This window comes from Papio anubis, chromosome 8 (genome assembly GCF_008728515.1).
Source record: "Papio anubis isolate 15944 chromosome 8, Panubis1.0, whole genome shotgun sequence".
NCBI lineage: Eukaryota > Metazoa > Chordata > Mammalia > Primates > Cercopithecidae > Papio > Papio anubis.
In genome coordinates this window covers 37680544-37697107 of record NC_044983.1, presented here as the reverse complement: position 1 = coordinate 37697107, position 16564 = coordinate 37680544, and the positions used below count along the sequence as shown (strand labels likewise).

Here is a 16564-nt window from a genome sequence, read left to right as displayed (position 1 = left end):
TCAATCTGTCTGTTTTTATGGCAGTACCATGCTGTTGTGATTACTATATGTTTGTAATATATTTTGAATCCAGGTATTGTGATACCTCTAGCTTTGTTCTTTCTGCTCAAGATTGCTTTGGCTATTCAGTGTCTTTTGTGGTTCCAAACAAATTTTATACTTTGTATTTTATTTCTGTGAAAAATGACAATAAAACTTTAATAGAAATTACACCAAACCTGTAGATCATTTTAAATACTATGAACATTTTAATAAGAATAACTCTTCCAATCCATAAACAAGTGCTCTCTATTTGTGTCTTCTTCAATTTCTTTTATCAATGTTTTACATCTGTCAGTATTTAGATCTTTCAGAATCACTAAAAATAGACAATTCATATGGCCTGTCCATAGAAAGTGCCCTTGAGCTGGCCAAAAGAAAAAAACTATAATCCATATTCTGAAAATAGTAAAGAGAAAGGGTTTCCCCAGGCATGGAGAGGCCTGGGAGAGTGCTAGGCCTATTTGCACTTGCAAAGAAGCTGTATTCTGCAGCTGTTTGGTGTAGTGTTGTATAATTGCCAAAAATTTTAGTTTGATTAACAGAAATACAAGTGTTCCTTAGAATAAGTGAAAAATTCATACAATGAAAACTATAAAATATTGATGCAAGGAATTGAAGAGGACACACAGACACAAAATGGAAAGACATGCCATGTTCATGAATTGGAAGAATCAATATTGTTAAAATGTCCATATTACCCAAAGTAACCTACAGATAGATTCAAGGCAATCCCTATCAAAATAGAAATGACAATCTTCTTAGAAATGGAAAAAATAAATGCAAAATTTATATGGAACTACAAAAGATCCAGACGAGCCAAAGCCATCTTGGGCAAAAAGAACAAAACTAGAGGAATCACATCCCTGACTTCAAATTATACTACAAAGCTACAGTAGCCAAAACAACACAGTACTGTCATAAACCAGATATGTACACCACTGGAAAGAATAGGGAATACAGAGATAAATCCACACATTTATAGTCAATTCACTTTTGACAAAGCCTCCAAGAACATACATTGGGGAAAGAGCAGTGTCTCTAACTAAAGATACTGAGAATACTGGACATCCACATGCCAAAGAAAAAAACTAGACCCTTATCTCTTGCCATATATAAAAATCAAATCAAAATCAATTAAATCTAAGACCTGACGCTATAAAATTACTGGAAGAAACACTGGGGAAATACACCAGGACATTTGCCTGAGAAAAGATTTCCCGAGTAAGACTTCAAAAGCACAGGCACCCACAGCAAAAACAGGCAAATAGGATTACATCAAACTAAAATGCTTCTGCACAGCAAAAGAAACAATCAACACAGTGACTGTTGATTGTGAACAGACTAAAGAATGGGAGGAAATATTTGCAAACTACTCATCTAACAGGATTTAATAAGCAATGTGTAGTGAACAGGCAACAGAATGGGAGAAAATATTTGCAAACTGCCCATCTAACAAGGGCTTAATAACTAGAATATATAAGGAAGTCAAACAACTCAATAGCAGAGAAACAAATAATCTGATTTTAAAATGGACAAAAGATCTGAACAAACATTTTTTTAAAGACATATAAATGGCCAACAAACAGCTATAGGAAAAAAAAATGCTGCACATCACCAATCACCAGATAAATGCAAATCAAAACTACAATGAGATATTATCTCACGCCAGTTAAAATGACTTTTAGCAAAAAGACAGACAAGAATGATGCTGGTGAGGATGCAGATAAAAGAAACCTTCATACATTCTTGGTGGGAATGTAAATTAGTGCAGCCACTATGAAGAACAGTATAAATGTTTCTGAAAAAACTAAAAATAGAACTACCTTATGAACCAGCAATTTCACTGCTAGAAATATATTCAAAAGAAAAAAATTAGTGTATTGAAGAGGTATGTGTACTCCCATGTTTACTGCAGCACTATTCACAATAACTAAGATATAAAATAAACCTAAGTGTCCATCAGTGGATGAATCTGGAAAGAAAATATTGTACATATACACTGTAGGATTTTATTCGCCATAAAAAAGAATGAAATCTTCTCATTTTCAACAATGTGGATGAAACTGGGACATAATGTTAAGTGAAATGAGCTAGGCACAAAAAGACAACATTGCATGTTCTAACTCAGATATGGGAACTAAAAAAAGTTGAAAGCGTGGAGATAGAGAATAGAATGGTGGTTACCTGAGGCTGGGAAGGTTGGAGGGGGAGGTAGAAAGAGGATAGTTGATGAGTAGAAAAGTACAGTTACATAGACAGAGTAAGATCTAGTGTTCGGTAGCAGAATAAGGTGACTACAGTTAACAATAATTTATTGCATATTTCAAAATAACTAAAAGAGTGGAATTGGAGCATCCCTAATGCAAAGAATTGATAAATGCTTGTAGTAATGGAAATCCTAATCACCCTGATTTGATCATTACACATTGTATGCTTGGATTAAAGTATCACACCTATATCATAAATATGCATGCTGTATGTATTTATGATGTGCAGCTATTATGTATCCACAATTAAAAATAAAACATGGATGGAACTGGACATCATTACATTAAGTGAAATAAGCCAGGCACTGAAAGACAAACATCAAATGTTCTCACTTATTTGTGGGATCTACAAATCAAAACAATTGAATTCATAGAAATAGAGAGTAGAAGGATGGTTACCAGAGGCTGGGAAGGGTAGTAGGGGGCTATAGAGAGGTGGGGATGGTTAATGGGTACAAAAAAAAAAAAAAAACAGAATTAATAAAACCTACTATTTGATAGCACAACAGGGTGACTACAATGAATAATAACTTATTTATACATTTTAAAATAACTTAAAAAGTGTAACTGGAGTGTTTCTAACTCAAGGGATATAAATGCTTCAGGAAATGGATACCCCATTCTCCATAATGTGTTTATTTCACATTACATGCCTCTATCAAAACATCTCATGCACCCCAAAAATGTACATCTACAATGTACCCACAAAAATTAAAAAGAAAAAAGTTTGAAAGAAAACAAGGAAAAAAGAAATTAATTAAAGAAAGAACAAGTCTATTTAATAAAGAAAATCCTTACACTGCTTTTGGTGTCATTGTGCAAACATCTCCTGAACAATGGCAGGTGTCAGTTTTGTCATAAGTTAATCCCAGATTAAGGCCAAGCAATTGAACAATAATGACAGTATATGACTCCAAGGATAAACCCTCTGGGTACTAAATATAAGAAAAAGAAAAAGTTAACTAATAATTATAATTGGTTCTAAAATACAACAATATTTACTGAATCAAAAGTTAGTGTATGAAAGTAATTCTTAAAATGCACTCAAGATACCTATGTGGATGCAATTATAGTAATTATATAAATTTTTTGATTATAGATTTATTAAACATGAATGAGTCCACATAATAGTTATATTAAGTTTCAAAATACTATTACTTAATGACATTATCAGCTATCTTAGCAAACAGAACAGTCAAAAACCCTAGTTTATGGCTTCTTTGAATTATTTTAAACAAAATGCCTTTAATATTCTTCAACAGTCGATTCTGCATTCTTTCTATAGTAGACATCCTCTGAAATGGGTCCCAATAATCCTTGTCTCCTGATATTCATGTCCTTGTGGAATCCCACTTTATTGCGTATAGGCTGGACTTACTGACTTGCTTTTAATTAACTGAGTATAGCAGAAGTAATGGGTCATCATGTCCAGGATATGCTATAAAAGGACTGGCTTCTTAAATTCTCTATCTTGCTCTTTCTTGCCCACTCTAGGGGAATCCAGCTGCAATGCCGTGAGGTGAACTAGTAGAGAAGCCCACATGAGTGATCTTGGAAATGACTTTCTGAGGTCTGCCAACAGCCACATGACTGAGCTTGAAAGCATATCCTCCATTAGTCAAACCTTGAAATAACTCCAGCCCTTGCTGACACATTGATTTTGTCTTTGTTGGAAATCTAGAGTTTGAACTACCCACTGAATTCCTCCTAGATTCCTAACCTACAGAACTGCATTGTTTTTGTCTGCTAAGTTTTAGTGTGATCTGTTATGTCACAATAGATAAATAATACATCCTCATAGGTATTATTGTCCTCCTGTACATAATTTCCAATGCTTATGTTTTCCTTTAAGAGTCCTGCTCAGATGACTATTCAGAACACAATTAAAGTGTTGTGATATAGGAGAAAGAACACAGCTATCATCTGTTTCTAAGTAATTTCAAATTATTTTGAAGTTGCAAGTAAAATTGAAAACATTCAGAATAACTCAGCTGTTATATGCCTTAATTACTCACATGACATTACTCTGTTTATTTAAGTACTTCCACCAAAATCAATTAATTCTTCCACCACATAGCAAAATAATATGGGCCACTGAACATCTCCAAAATACAAAAACAACAACATCATAGAAGAAAGTTAACTGATCTTCTAATGTAAAAAGGTAGTTGGTTTCTGATGAACCTGAAGTAAATGATAGTGAGGGAGTGATAAGTAAAGAGTAGTTCAGAGAAGGCGGCCACAACCCACGGAGATGTTTCTGAATGTTTGGTTCTCCATACTGCCCTGGGTTGCTTATTATTCACCTGCACCCACTAACAGGTAGAAAAACAGCACGGCCAACATAACAAACGAATGCATCGAACGTTTCAGTACACCTTCAAAAAAGAGCAATTTCACTTCCTGGCAGACTGCTTGAATGCAAGCAATCTCTCCTTTCCCATCCCAGCTTTTGATCAAAAGAAATTATGAGGAAAGAAGCAAGGAATAAATGGTAGCAAAAGTCACATCTTTGCCTAACCTTGGTAGATCCCTATTCCCTCTACTATCCGTTAGACGAAAAAGTTAGAATCCTCTTTTTTTCCTCATATGTTAAGAAATCTCATAAGAAAAAATGATATAACAGATGAGTGCAAGCACCATAAAAAACAACAAAACGAATTTCAAATCTACCCTTCTATACTCTGCTATAAGATTGTGGGACTAAGAGTCTGCAAACTACATTTCTCATATTTTTTTGTTACCAAATTATCTGCAGTTGGAAGAAAGAAGTGGCTTTCTTTTCCCCGCGGACAGTTGTTTCGTTCAGCACCATGGCCCAGTCAGCACCATTTTGCTCCTAAAGTGGAAGTTTATTCCAGCATTTGTAGTTTACTCCAGGATCAATAGTTTCCTGACTCCAACTTCTTCCAGTACTATCAGAACCCATGTAATTATGCCCCTTCAATGTAGCAGCAGCTTGAGGCAGTACTCCTTCCTCCAGAGACCTAAATGCCAGTTGGAAGTTCCCTCTTCTGACCTCAATTTTGGGAACCCCAATTTTCCTTAGTTCTGGAGTGGTATCTATCATTTTATTATCTGTTAACTCATTATTCCCTTTTGACTTTTTTCAGATGTGAAATACCTGTATAACTAATTCTCTGTTCTAAATCCTTTTGAAATACCTAGTGTAGTATCTGTTTTCTTAATTTGCCCTGCCTTCTGTAGCATTTAATATGTGAAAGTCCTATGAGGAAAGTAAGCTGAAAAACATACAAACAGAAATCAAAATGGATGAACCAGAACAGTAAAGAAACACAAATTTAAACTAATCATAATGAAATTAAAAAGAAATTTTTTTAAAAAAGATATTGGGAGGGAAGTGACAGCAGCAAGATGGCCAACTGAAGCCCCTACCACTTGTCCCCGCTACAAAGACAGTCAAAACAATGAATAAGCAACTACGCTTTGGTGAAAATAGCTAAATAAGGGTGCCAAGTATATCAAAGGAGAGTAGAAGCCCTGTGTAGCACAAAAACTCAGGATGGGCTACACGTGGTGGCTCATGCCTGTAATCCCAGCACTTTGGAATGCCAAGATGGGTAAATCACCTGAGGTCAGGAGTTTGAAACCAGCCTGGCCAACATGGTGAAACCCTGTCCCTACTAAAAATACAAACATTAGCCAAGCGTGGTGGTGCATGGCTGTAATCCCAGATACTCAGGAGGCTGCTTGAACCTGGGAGGCAGAGATTGCAATGAGCTGAGATTGCACCACTGCACTCCAGCCTGGGTGACAGAGCAAGACTCCAACTCAAACAAACAAAAACACATAGAAACCCAGGACAGCCACACAGAGAACAGAAGAAAACACTTTGCCTCCACGACTGTGTCTCCCAGCTCAGATTAGTCTAGATACAGGAGGGACTTCTCCCTGAGGGAGAAGGTAAGCAAAAGGACCCCAGCAGCCCCCATCGCCATCTTGGATACCTAAAGTCCTCACCACTGGAGATTCCTACAGTCCTCATAGGTGCTGAACCCACCCGAAGGAGCTATGCTTCCACATGAGAAGGATATGACACTGCCCTATCCCCATGGCCTGAGCAACTACTCCACTCAGCTTGCTTGGAACCAGAACCACTGCTGGAGTGTGTCCTGTTCTGGAGGTGTCCCATTCTATCCCTGATGCTTTGCCACTACTGAAACATCCCTGCCTGGTGGCCTGCCATCCCTGAGCCAAGCTGCTGCTATACCCTCCCCTGTGGGGCCAAGCTACTCCTGGCCCCACTGCCTGAGCTGAGGAGCCTAGTGCCAGCTGACACCACCACATCAACAAAGGAGGCCAGGCACTTTCATGTACCAACAGAATATATACTACTCTACTCCCAGAGGTCACTGACGAGCCCTTTTCACTTGTTGCCACTACTGCCTCCATTCCTGCTGCTCCAAGTCCAGGGAGAGAACACAGATCAAGCGCACAATCTGTGAGCATTATTCCAGGGATGCAAGGATGGTTCAACATAAATCAGTAAACATGATTCAACATATAAACAGAACTAAAAACAAAAACCATATGATCATCTCAATAGATGCAGAACAGACATTTGACAAAATCCAACATCCCTTTATGATAAAATCCCCTCAACAAATGAGGCATAGATGGAATATACTTCTAAGTAATAAGAATTATATATATGACAAACCCACAGCCAACATCATATTGAATGGAGAAAACTTGAAAGCATTCCCCCTAAGAATGGAAAAAGGAAAGGATACCCACTCTCACTACTCCTATGTGACATAGTACTGGAAGTCCTAGCCAGAGCAATCAGGCAAGAGAAAGAAATAAATGGCATCCAAATTGAAAAAGAGGAAGTCAAATTATCTCTGTTCACTGATGACATGATCATGTACCTAGAAAACCCTAACAACTCCTCCAAAAGACTCCTAGACTTGATAAGCTATTTCAGTAATGTTTCAGGATACAAAATATATGAACAAAAATGAGTGGCATTTTTATATACCAATAATATTTATGCTGAGAGCCAAATCGAGAAAACAGTCTCATTTATAGTAGGCACACAAACACATACACATAAACACACACACACACACACACAGAGGATACTTAGGAATACATCTAACCAAGGAGGTAAAAGATCTGTACAAGAACTCCAGACCACTAGGAAAAGAATTGTAGATGACACAAACAAATGGAAAAATATCCCATACTCATAGATTGGAAGAATCAATATTATTAAAATGACCACATTACCCAAAGCAATCACAGATTTGATGCAATCCCTATCAAATTATCAACATCAGTTTTTACAGAATTAGGAAAAAAAAATCCTAAAATTCATATGGAAACAAAAAGAGCACAAATAGCCATAGCAATTCTAAGCAAAAAGAACAAATCTAGAGGCATCACATTGCCTGAATTCAAATTATACTATAAGGCTATAGTAACTAAAACAGCATGGTACTATTACAAAAATAGACACATAGATCAATGGAAGAGAATAGAGAACCCACTTGTACCTATTGGGTACAATGTTCACTATTTGGTAACAGGCACACTATAAGCCCAATCCCTACCAGTACATAATATACCTATGTAACAAACAGGCGCATGTATACCCTGAATCTAAAATAAAATATAAAATATTAATTTAAAAACATTTTCTAAGAGGATAGAACTTCCATTAAATGTTATTATGACAAAATGCTACTAATAATAATAAGCATAGGGAGCAAAGTAGTCTTTTGGAGATGACAAATATGCTTATGGCATTTATTGTGGTGACAGTGTCACAAGTGTAATACTTATCTCCATGCTCAGCAAGTTGTGTACATTAAATAAGTATAGCTTTTGTATGTTGATTATACCTCAATTATGTGATTTTATGATTTAATTAATTAACAAAGTTTTTAAACAAATCATAAAGTAGATACTCTAGAATTTAAAAATTCAACCATCTGAATTGGTCGGCTTAATAGCAGATTTGAAACTGTTGTAGAATAGATAATTCTATTTAAAGTCAGATTAATAGAAATTATCTCAAGTGAAGCACAGAGAACAAAAATGGGGAAAAAATGAACACAGAGTGACCTGCAAGATGATAGCAAGTAATTTCACAAAAATATAATCACATCCCAGGAGAAAAGGGATTGGAGGATCTAACATTACTCCTTAACCAGGAGTAAATGTGCTTGATCTTTATGGAAATGCATCATGCTTCCACTGGCTTCATTCTAGCCTCATTCCTGACATACCCCTTGATTATGCTCCAAATTAGTAATATAAAAGCTATAAAATTATGAGGAAACTAAGTAATATATTTATGCATGTTTTAAAATATTTAGGAAAATTTGAAACATGAAAGTATTGAGAGCAAACCAGATAATTACCTACCAGAGCAACTGCAGCAGCAAAATCCTTATTACATACTTGCCCAGGAAATGTGGCTCCAATTAAGGTGGGAAGTTTCCTGTAGCTGAAAAATAACTTTTGCCATAAGTGAATTTGAATGTGGTATTATTGGTGATAAGTTTCATAGCAGCAAACATTATCAAACAATTACTATCTCCCAAGCACCATACTACTTTGAATTATGCCATAAATACATTTCTCTCAAAGTTTCAATGTTAAGAATATTTCAATATACACTTTTCTCTTTTGAATTTGATAAATATCCAGAAATATAATTAGGATAAGGCCTAACAATTTATGGAAATACTATTGCACTAATGATTATAGTTTTTATTCTGGTTTCCTCTATATTTATAGCCCTGAAAATTTAAATTTCTATGACCTCCTTGTTCATTTATTACTTATTTTTTACCAGATTTTTCTGCACATTAAATTCTAGATAGTAGGAAAATTTAACCCTTCACTATATTAGAAAATAAAAACATAAGAATTACCTAGAAGTGAGCCAGGAATATAGAAATATGATAACCTGGGGTAAAGGTTCATAAACCAAAGGAAATCAAATAAATTGTAGCACTCACAATTAAAATTTTCGTTATTTCAATACCTTTTGTGGAATTTTACTTTTATGAATAACTTTATGTTGTTTAATAAAACATTTTAAGTTTTGCCTCACATTAACTCCTTGAGGACAAGGACTCTTGCTTACATTTCTCACATTCCATAGTATCTATATTAAATGGGTAGAACACAAGATATCTATAAAATAAATGCTTATTTTTCATAATGAACATATTAAGTCATTTTGAGTTATTCCTTTAATGTTATAAAATGCAGAATACTACACTTACACAAATAAGTATGCAATTTGATGTGGTTTAAAGTTAAGATGGTCCTTTTTCCATTCAAAAAATTCTAACAATACATATTCAGCATGCCCTGTAGTAGAAATTTTGTTTTTATTTGACCAGATTTCAATGGAAGATATAATGACAGTGAGTTGTAACTGGGTAAGCATCTAAAAGAAGAATATAATTAAAAATCGTAAATAAACTTGAACATTATATTACATTTTCTAAAAACACATTTGATACAGTACTTTGGTTATGGAAGCTCTTCAACAGCACAGAAAATTATTATACACATCATTTTTATAAAATATATTTTAAAATAATAGCTTTTAAAAACTTACAGTGTTAACAAGGCCAATTATCTGAATAACCTTCTGCGTTACAGCGTTTATATCAGAGCCCATGTAATCAAACTGAAAAAGATAAATGATTTGTAAAAACTAGTGGACATAATTAATATATCACATCTCTTTTATTTTACAATATGCTGTATTCTAAAGTAGCCATAGGAATCCACTCCAATTGAAATCCAGGAAATCAGTAATAATATGCAAATAATGATTTAATAAAAATATATAAAACATGATTTTAAGCAATGTTTAGTACATTCAATTTTCAGTATTATTTCTTTTTTATGAAAATTGAATACTGAATTTCTAAAATGTGATATTTCAAGCAGTTCTCATTTCTATTATAAATATAATCCTAGACTGAAAAACAATATGTGGAGAAAGTGGGAAAATCCTCAATGACAGGATCACCATTAAAATGATGCTGTATACTGTGTTAGAAACATCCTTTTTCACAACATATTATAACACATGTTCTAATTTCTTCTTTTTCCAGTAAGCTCTTCCTATGTCTAATTGCTTAAAAATGCCAAGACAGTATTAAATAGCAAAGATTATATTAAGTATATGACATACTCAGTACAATAAGATATAAATGGAAACAACAAAAAGTTAAAAAGTGGGAGGATGAAATTAAGGTATAGAGTTTGTACTAGTTTTCTTTTTGCTTCTTTGTTTGTTTATGCAAAATAGTGTTATTATCAGGTTAATATAATATGGTATAAGACAGTATTTGCAAGCCTCATGGTAACCTCAAATCAAAAAACATACAATGCATACACAAAAAATAAAAAATGAGAAACTAAATAATCACCAAAGGAAAAACTCAACTTCACTAGAGAAAGACAGGAATGAAAGAAAGAAGAAAAGACCACAAAACAACCAGAAAACAAATATTAAAATGTCAACAGTAAGTCCTCCTTACTTATCAGTAATAACATTGAATGCAAATAGATTAAACTCTCTAATCAAAAGATACAGACTGGCTGAATAGATGAAAAATACTAGATCCATTGATCCGTTGTTTACAAGAAACACACTTCAACTATAAAGACACACATAGAATGAAAATAAAAAGACAGGAAAAGATATTCATGCCAATGGAAACCAAAAAAGAGCATGAGTTGCTACACTTACATCAGACAAAATAGGTTTCAACACAGAAACTATAAGAAGAGACAAACAAGGTCAGCACATAATAAATAAGGGGTCAATTCCGCAAGAGGATATAACAATTTTAAACATATATGCACCCAGCACTGGAGCACCCAGGTATACAAAGCAAATTCTTTTTATTTTTATTTTTTTTCACAGAGTGGTAAGTGGCAGGGATATAAAGCAATTATTAGAGCTAAAGAGACAAATGGGCCCCAGTACAATATTATCTGGAGACTTCAACACCCCATTTTCAGCATTAGAAATGTCTTCCAGACAGAAAGTTAACAAAACAAAATCAGATTGAATCGGCACTATAGACCAAATGGATCTAATAGATATTCACAGAACATTTCATCCAAGAGCTGCAGAATACACATTCTTCTCCTCAGCACATGGATCATCCTCAAGGATAGACCAAATGTTAGGTCACAAAACAGGTCTTAAAACATTCAAAAAACTGACAGAAAATCAAGCATCTTCTCTGATGACAATGGAATAAAACTACAAATTAATAACAAGAAGAATTTTGGAAACTATACAAATGCATGGAAATTAAACAACATGATCCTGAATGACCAGTGGGTCAATGAAGAAATTAAGAACAAAATTGAAATTTTTCTTGAAACAAATGATAATGGAAATACAACATACCAAAATCTATGGGATACAACGAAAGCAGTACTAAGAGGGAAGTTTATAGCTGTAAGTGCCTACATCAAAAAAGAGTGAACAGGCAACCTATGGAATAGGAGAAAATTTTTGCAATCTATCCATCTGACAAAGGGCTAATATCTAGAATCTACAAGAAACTTAAATAAATTTACAAGGAAAAAAAATCAAAAAGTGGGCAAAGTATATGAACAGACACTTCTCAAAATAAGACATTTATGTGGTCAAGAAATATGAAAAAAAGCTCAACATCACTAGTCCTTAGAGAAATGCAAATCAAAACCACAATGAGATACCATCTCATGCCAGTTATAATGACAATTATTAAAAAGTCAGGAAACAACAGATTCTGGCAAGGCTGTGGAGAAATAGGAACGCCTCTATACTGTTGATGGGAGTGTAAATTAATTCAACCATTGTGGAAGACAGTGTGGCAATTCCTCAAGGATCTAGAATTCAAAATACCATTTGACCCAGCAATCCCATTACTGGGTGTATACCCAAAGGATTATAAATCATGCTACTATAAGGACACATGCACACGTATGTTTATTGCAGCACTATTTACAATAGCAAAGACTTGGAACCAACCCAAATGTCCATCAATGATAGACTGGATAAAGAAAATGTGACACATATACATCATGGAATACTCTGCAGCCATAAAAAAAATGAGTTTATTTCCTTTGCAGGGACATGGATTAAGCTGGAAACCATTATTGTCAGCAAACTATCACAGGAACAGAAAACCAAACACTGCATGTTCTCACTCATAGGTGGGAGTTTAATAATGAGAACACATGGACACATGGAGGGAACATCACACACAGGGGCCTGTCAGGGGCTTGGGGGCAAGGGGAGTGAGAGCATTAGGACAAACATCTAATGTATGTGGGGCTTAAAACCTAGATGATGGGTTGATAGGTGCAGCAAACCACCATGGCAGATGTGTACCTATGTAACAAACCTGCACGTTCTGCCCAGATCTTAAAGTAAAATTTAAAAATTTTAAAAAGAGGAAAAATTTCTAATAAACAATCTAACAATGCATTTTAAAGAACTACTAAAACAAGAGCAAACCAAACCTAAAATTAGTAGAAGAAATAATAAAGATCAGAGCAGAAATAAATGAAATTAAAAGAATGAAAGATCAATGAAACAAAAAGTTGATTCTTTGAAAAGTTAAACAAAATTGAAAACCTTTAGCTAGACTAAGAAAAAAAAAGAGAAGATCCAAATAAAATTAGAAATGGAAAAGGAGACATTACAACTGATACTGCGGAAATTCAAAGGATCATTAGTGTCTACTATGAACAACTATATACCTATACATTGGAAAATCTAGAAGAAATGGACAAATTCATAGATACATGCAACCTACCAAGATTGATCCAAGAAGAAATCCAAAAGCTGAACAGATAAATAACAAGTACTGAGATGAGAGACATAATAAAAAGCCTTTCAGTGAAGAAAATACTGGGAACTGATGGCTTCACTGTTGAATTTTGCCAAACATAGAAAGAACTAATACCAACGCTACTCAAACTATTCCAAAAAATAGAGGAGGACGGAATACTACCAAATTCATTCTACAAAGCCAGTATTACCTTGATACCAAAACCAGACAAAGGGACATGAAAAAAAAAAAAAAGAAAGAAAGAAAAGAAAACTACAGGCCAATATCTCTGATGAATATTGATGTATAATTCCTCAGCAAAATACTAGCAAACAAAATTCAACAATGCATTAGAAAGATCATTCATTATGACCAAGTGGGATTTATCCCTGGGTTGCAAGGATGGTTCAACACATCCAAATCAATCAGTATCATTCATCTTATCAATAGAATGAAGGATAGAAAACATATGATCATTTCAACTGAGGCTAAAAAAGCATTTGATAAAATTAAACAAATTTAATAAATGATGCTGGGAAAATTGGATATCCATATGCAAAAGAATGTAACCAGACCTTTATCTCTCACCATATACAAAAATCAAATCAAAATGGATTAAAGCCTTAATCTAAGACCTCAAACTATGAAACTACTACAAAGAAACATCAGGAAACTCTCCAGGACATTGGTCTGGGAAAAGGTTTCTTGAGCAACACCCCACAAGCACAGGCAACCAAAGCAAACATGGACAAATGGGATCACATCAAGTTAAATAGCTTTTGCAGGCCTGGTGCAGTGGCTCACGCCTGTAATCCCAGCACTTTGAGAGGCTGAGGCAGGTGCATCACCAGGTCAGGAGATCGAGACCATCCCGGCTGACATGGTGAAACTCCATCTCTACTAAAAATACAAAAAATTAGCTGGGCATGGTGGCGGGTGCCTTAGTCCCTGCTACTTGGGAGGCTGAGGCAGGAGAATGGCACGAACCCAGAAGGCGGAGCTTGCAGTGAGCAGAGATTGCGCCACTGCACTTCAGCCTGGGCAACAGAGCAAGACTCCATCTCAAAAAAGAAATAATAAAAATTTCTGCACATTGAAAGATACAGTCAACAAAGTGAAGACATAACCCATTGAATGGGAGAAAATATTTGCAAACCACCCATCTGACAAGGGATTAATAACCAAAATATATAAGAGGCTCATCACATGACAAATGCTGATGAGGATGCAGAGAAAAGGAAACCCTTGTACACTGCTAGTGGGGATGTACCACTGAGGAGAACAGTTTGTACTTTCCTCAAAAAAACTAAAAATTGAGCTACCATATGATCCAGGAATCCCACTGCTGGGTATATATCCAAAAGCAAGGAAATCAGTACATCCCTATGTTTCTTGCAGCACTGTTTGCAATAACTAAGATTTAGAAGGGTCCATCAAGAGATAAATGCATAAAGAAAATGTGGTGCATATACACAATGGAGTACTACTCAGCCATGAAAAAAAGAATGAGATCCAGTCATTTGCAACAACATGGACAGAATTGGAGATTATTGTGTTAAGTTAAATAAGCCAAGACCAGAAAGACAAACATCGCATGTTCTCACTTATTTGTGGGATTGAGAAATCAAGACAATTGAACTAATGGTCATGGAGAGTAGAAGGATGGTTTCCAGGGACTGGGAAGGGTAGTGGGGGTTTTGAGGGGAGGATGAACTTTCTGTTTCTTTGGCTAGTGGAACAGCAGCAAAAGTGACTTTTAAAGTGTTTGAACATTGGATTTCACTCTCTTGATGCTGTGGGATCCCTGCAACACTTATGTGAAGAAGCCTGGCCTACCCTCCTAGTAGACAAAAAACACAAAGCCCAGTGACCCTATCTCATAGTTAGCCAACTTCCAGAATCAAAGACACCTTCTTGACTAGAAGCTGATTTCAGAAGCATTAATGAGCCCAGCGGAGACAAGCAGAACTTCCCAGCCAAGCCACATACAGACCAAAAGAAATATCTAGCAGAATTACTAAATAAATGGCTTTTGCATTAAGCCACTTTTTTGTGGTGGTTCTTTACAGAGTACTAGAGTGTTTAAAATTGGTGCTTGTAAGTAAGGTGCTATAATAACAAGCACCACAAATATGTGTGACTACTCTCGGCCTAAGAAAGCAACCCAGGGTTCCAGGTGCTTCAGAGGAGCTCTTCTCTAGCAAAGGCTAGAGAAATGGTGAGCCGTTTGTTACCAGCAGCTAAGAGAGCAATGAGGAAACTACTATTACCCGGACAAAAGTAGTGACCTATTAAATGTAGTAACACAACAATTGGAAAACTCAAAAAAAATTGCCAATTAAATAATCAGGATTTATTTTTCATGATAAAGTTTTGTGTTGGGAGAGATGTACACCAATCTAGGAATTATAAATTGATAAATACTTTTTACAGGACATGATGATATAGATTCGATTCTTTTTAAAAGTTAAATTTTCAAGAATGCACTTCCCAAAAAAAAAATCACAAACGCCAAAAGAAATATATGTAACAAGGATATTTATGGCAGAATTACTTTTAATAACCAAAAAAGTAATAATGACCTAAAGGTCTATGATTATCAATAAGTGGTGGGGTTATACGAATTTTAATTCTCTCCTAAAAATACTTTTTCAAAGTTTTCTAGATGTTCTACAGTGAATATATATTGATTTCATTATTTAACTGATGATGTATCCTTCCTAAGAAAGATATTGGAAGCTGGGCGCAGTGGCTCACGCCTGTAATCCCAGCACTTTGGGAGGCCAAGATGGGTGGATCACGAGGTGAGGAGATTGAGACCATCCTGGCTAACATGGTGAAACCCCATCTCTACTAAAAATACAAAAAATTAGCCAGGCCTGATGGAGGGCACCTGTAGTCCCAGCTACTCAGGAGGCTGAGGCAGGAGAATGGCGTGAACCCAGGAGGTGGAGCTTGCAGTGAGCCACTGCACACCAGCCTGGGCGACAGAGTGAGACTCCATCTCAAAAAAAAGAAAAACAAAGAAAGATATTGGAGTGCTTTCACAGTGCCGTATCAACTAGGGGCGGGTGTGGGAGTGGTCTTCCCCAGTGATTTATTTTATCACTGATATTACTTAGAATTGTCAGTACAGAATAATAATCAAAAGAAAACCAGCTTTTAGTGGGGCTTTTTATTGTTTTTAGGCCATTGCCTGCACAGTCCCAACAGCATTCCCCGCTTCTTGAAACTTGACTATAGCTGCTAACACTCCTGGAAAGAAAGAAAGAAAAAGAGGCAACATCTCAACTTAAGCATGGAGTATGTAAAAATTGCTTGAGACCAGGCCCGGTGGCTCACGCCTGTAATTCCAGCACTTTGGGAGGCCAAGGCAGGCGGATCACCTGAGGCCAGGAGTCAAGACCAGCCTGGCCAACA

General features: G+C 35.6%; 1 protein-coding gene across 1 annotated transcript in view; it reads right to left on the bottom strand.

Moving 5' to 3' along the window:
* The window catches only part of LOC101008408 (disintegrin and metalloproteinase domain-containing protein 5), a 135208-nt gene that overhangs the window by 93734 nt on the left and 24910 nt on the right, over window positions 1-16564 (bottom strand). The window contains exons 8-11 of the mRNA XM_021942241.2: window positions 9913-9984; window positions 9572-9738; window positions 8703-8784; window positions 3108-3244 (exon numbers count right to left, since the gene is read on the bottom strand). Of these exons, the coding sequence (XP_021797933.1) occupies window positions 3108-3244; window positions 8703-8784; window positions 9572-9738; window positions 9913-9984 (458 nt within the window). The remainder of the gene's footprint in view (window positions 1-3107; window positions 3245-8702; window positions 8785-9571; window positions 9739-9912; window positions 9985-16564) is intronic.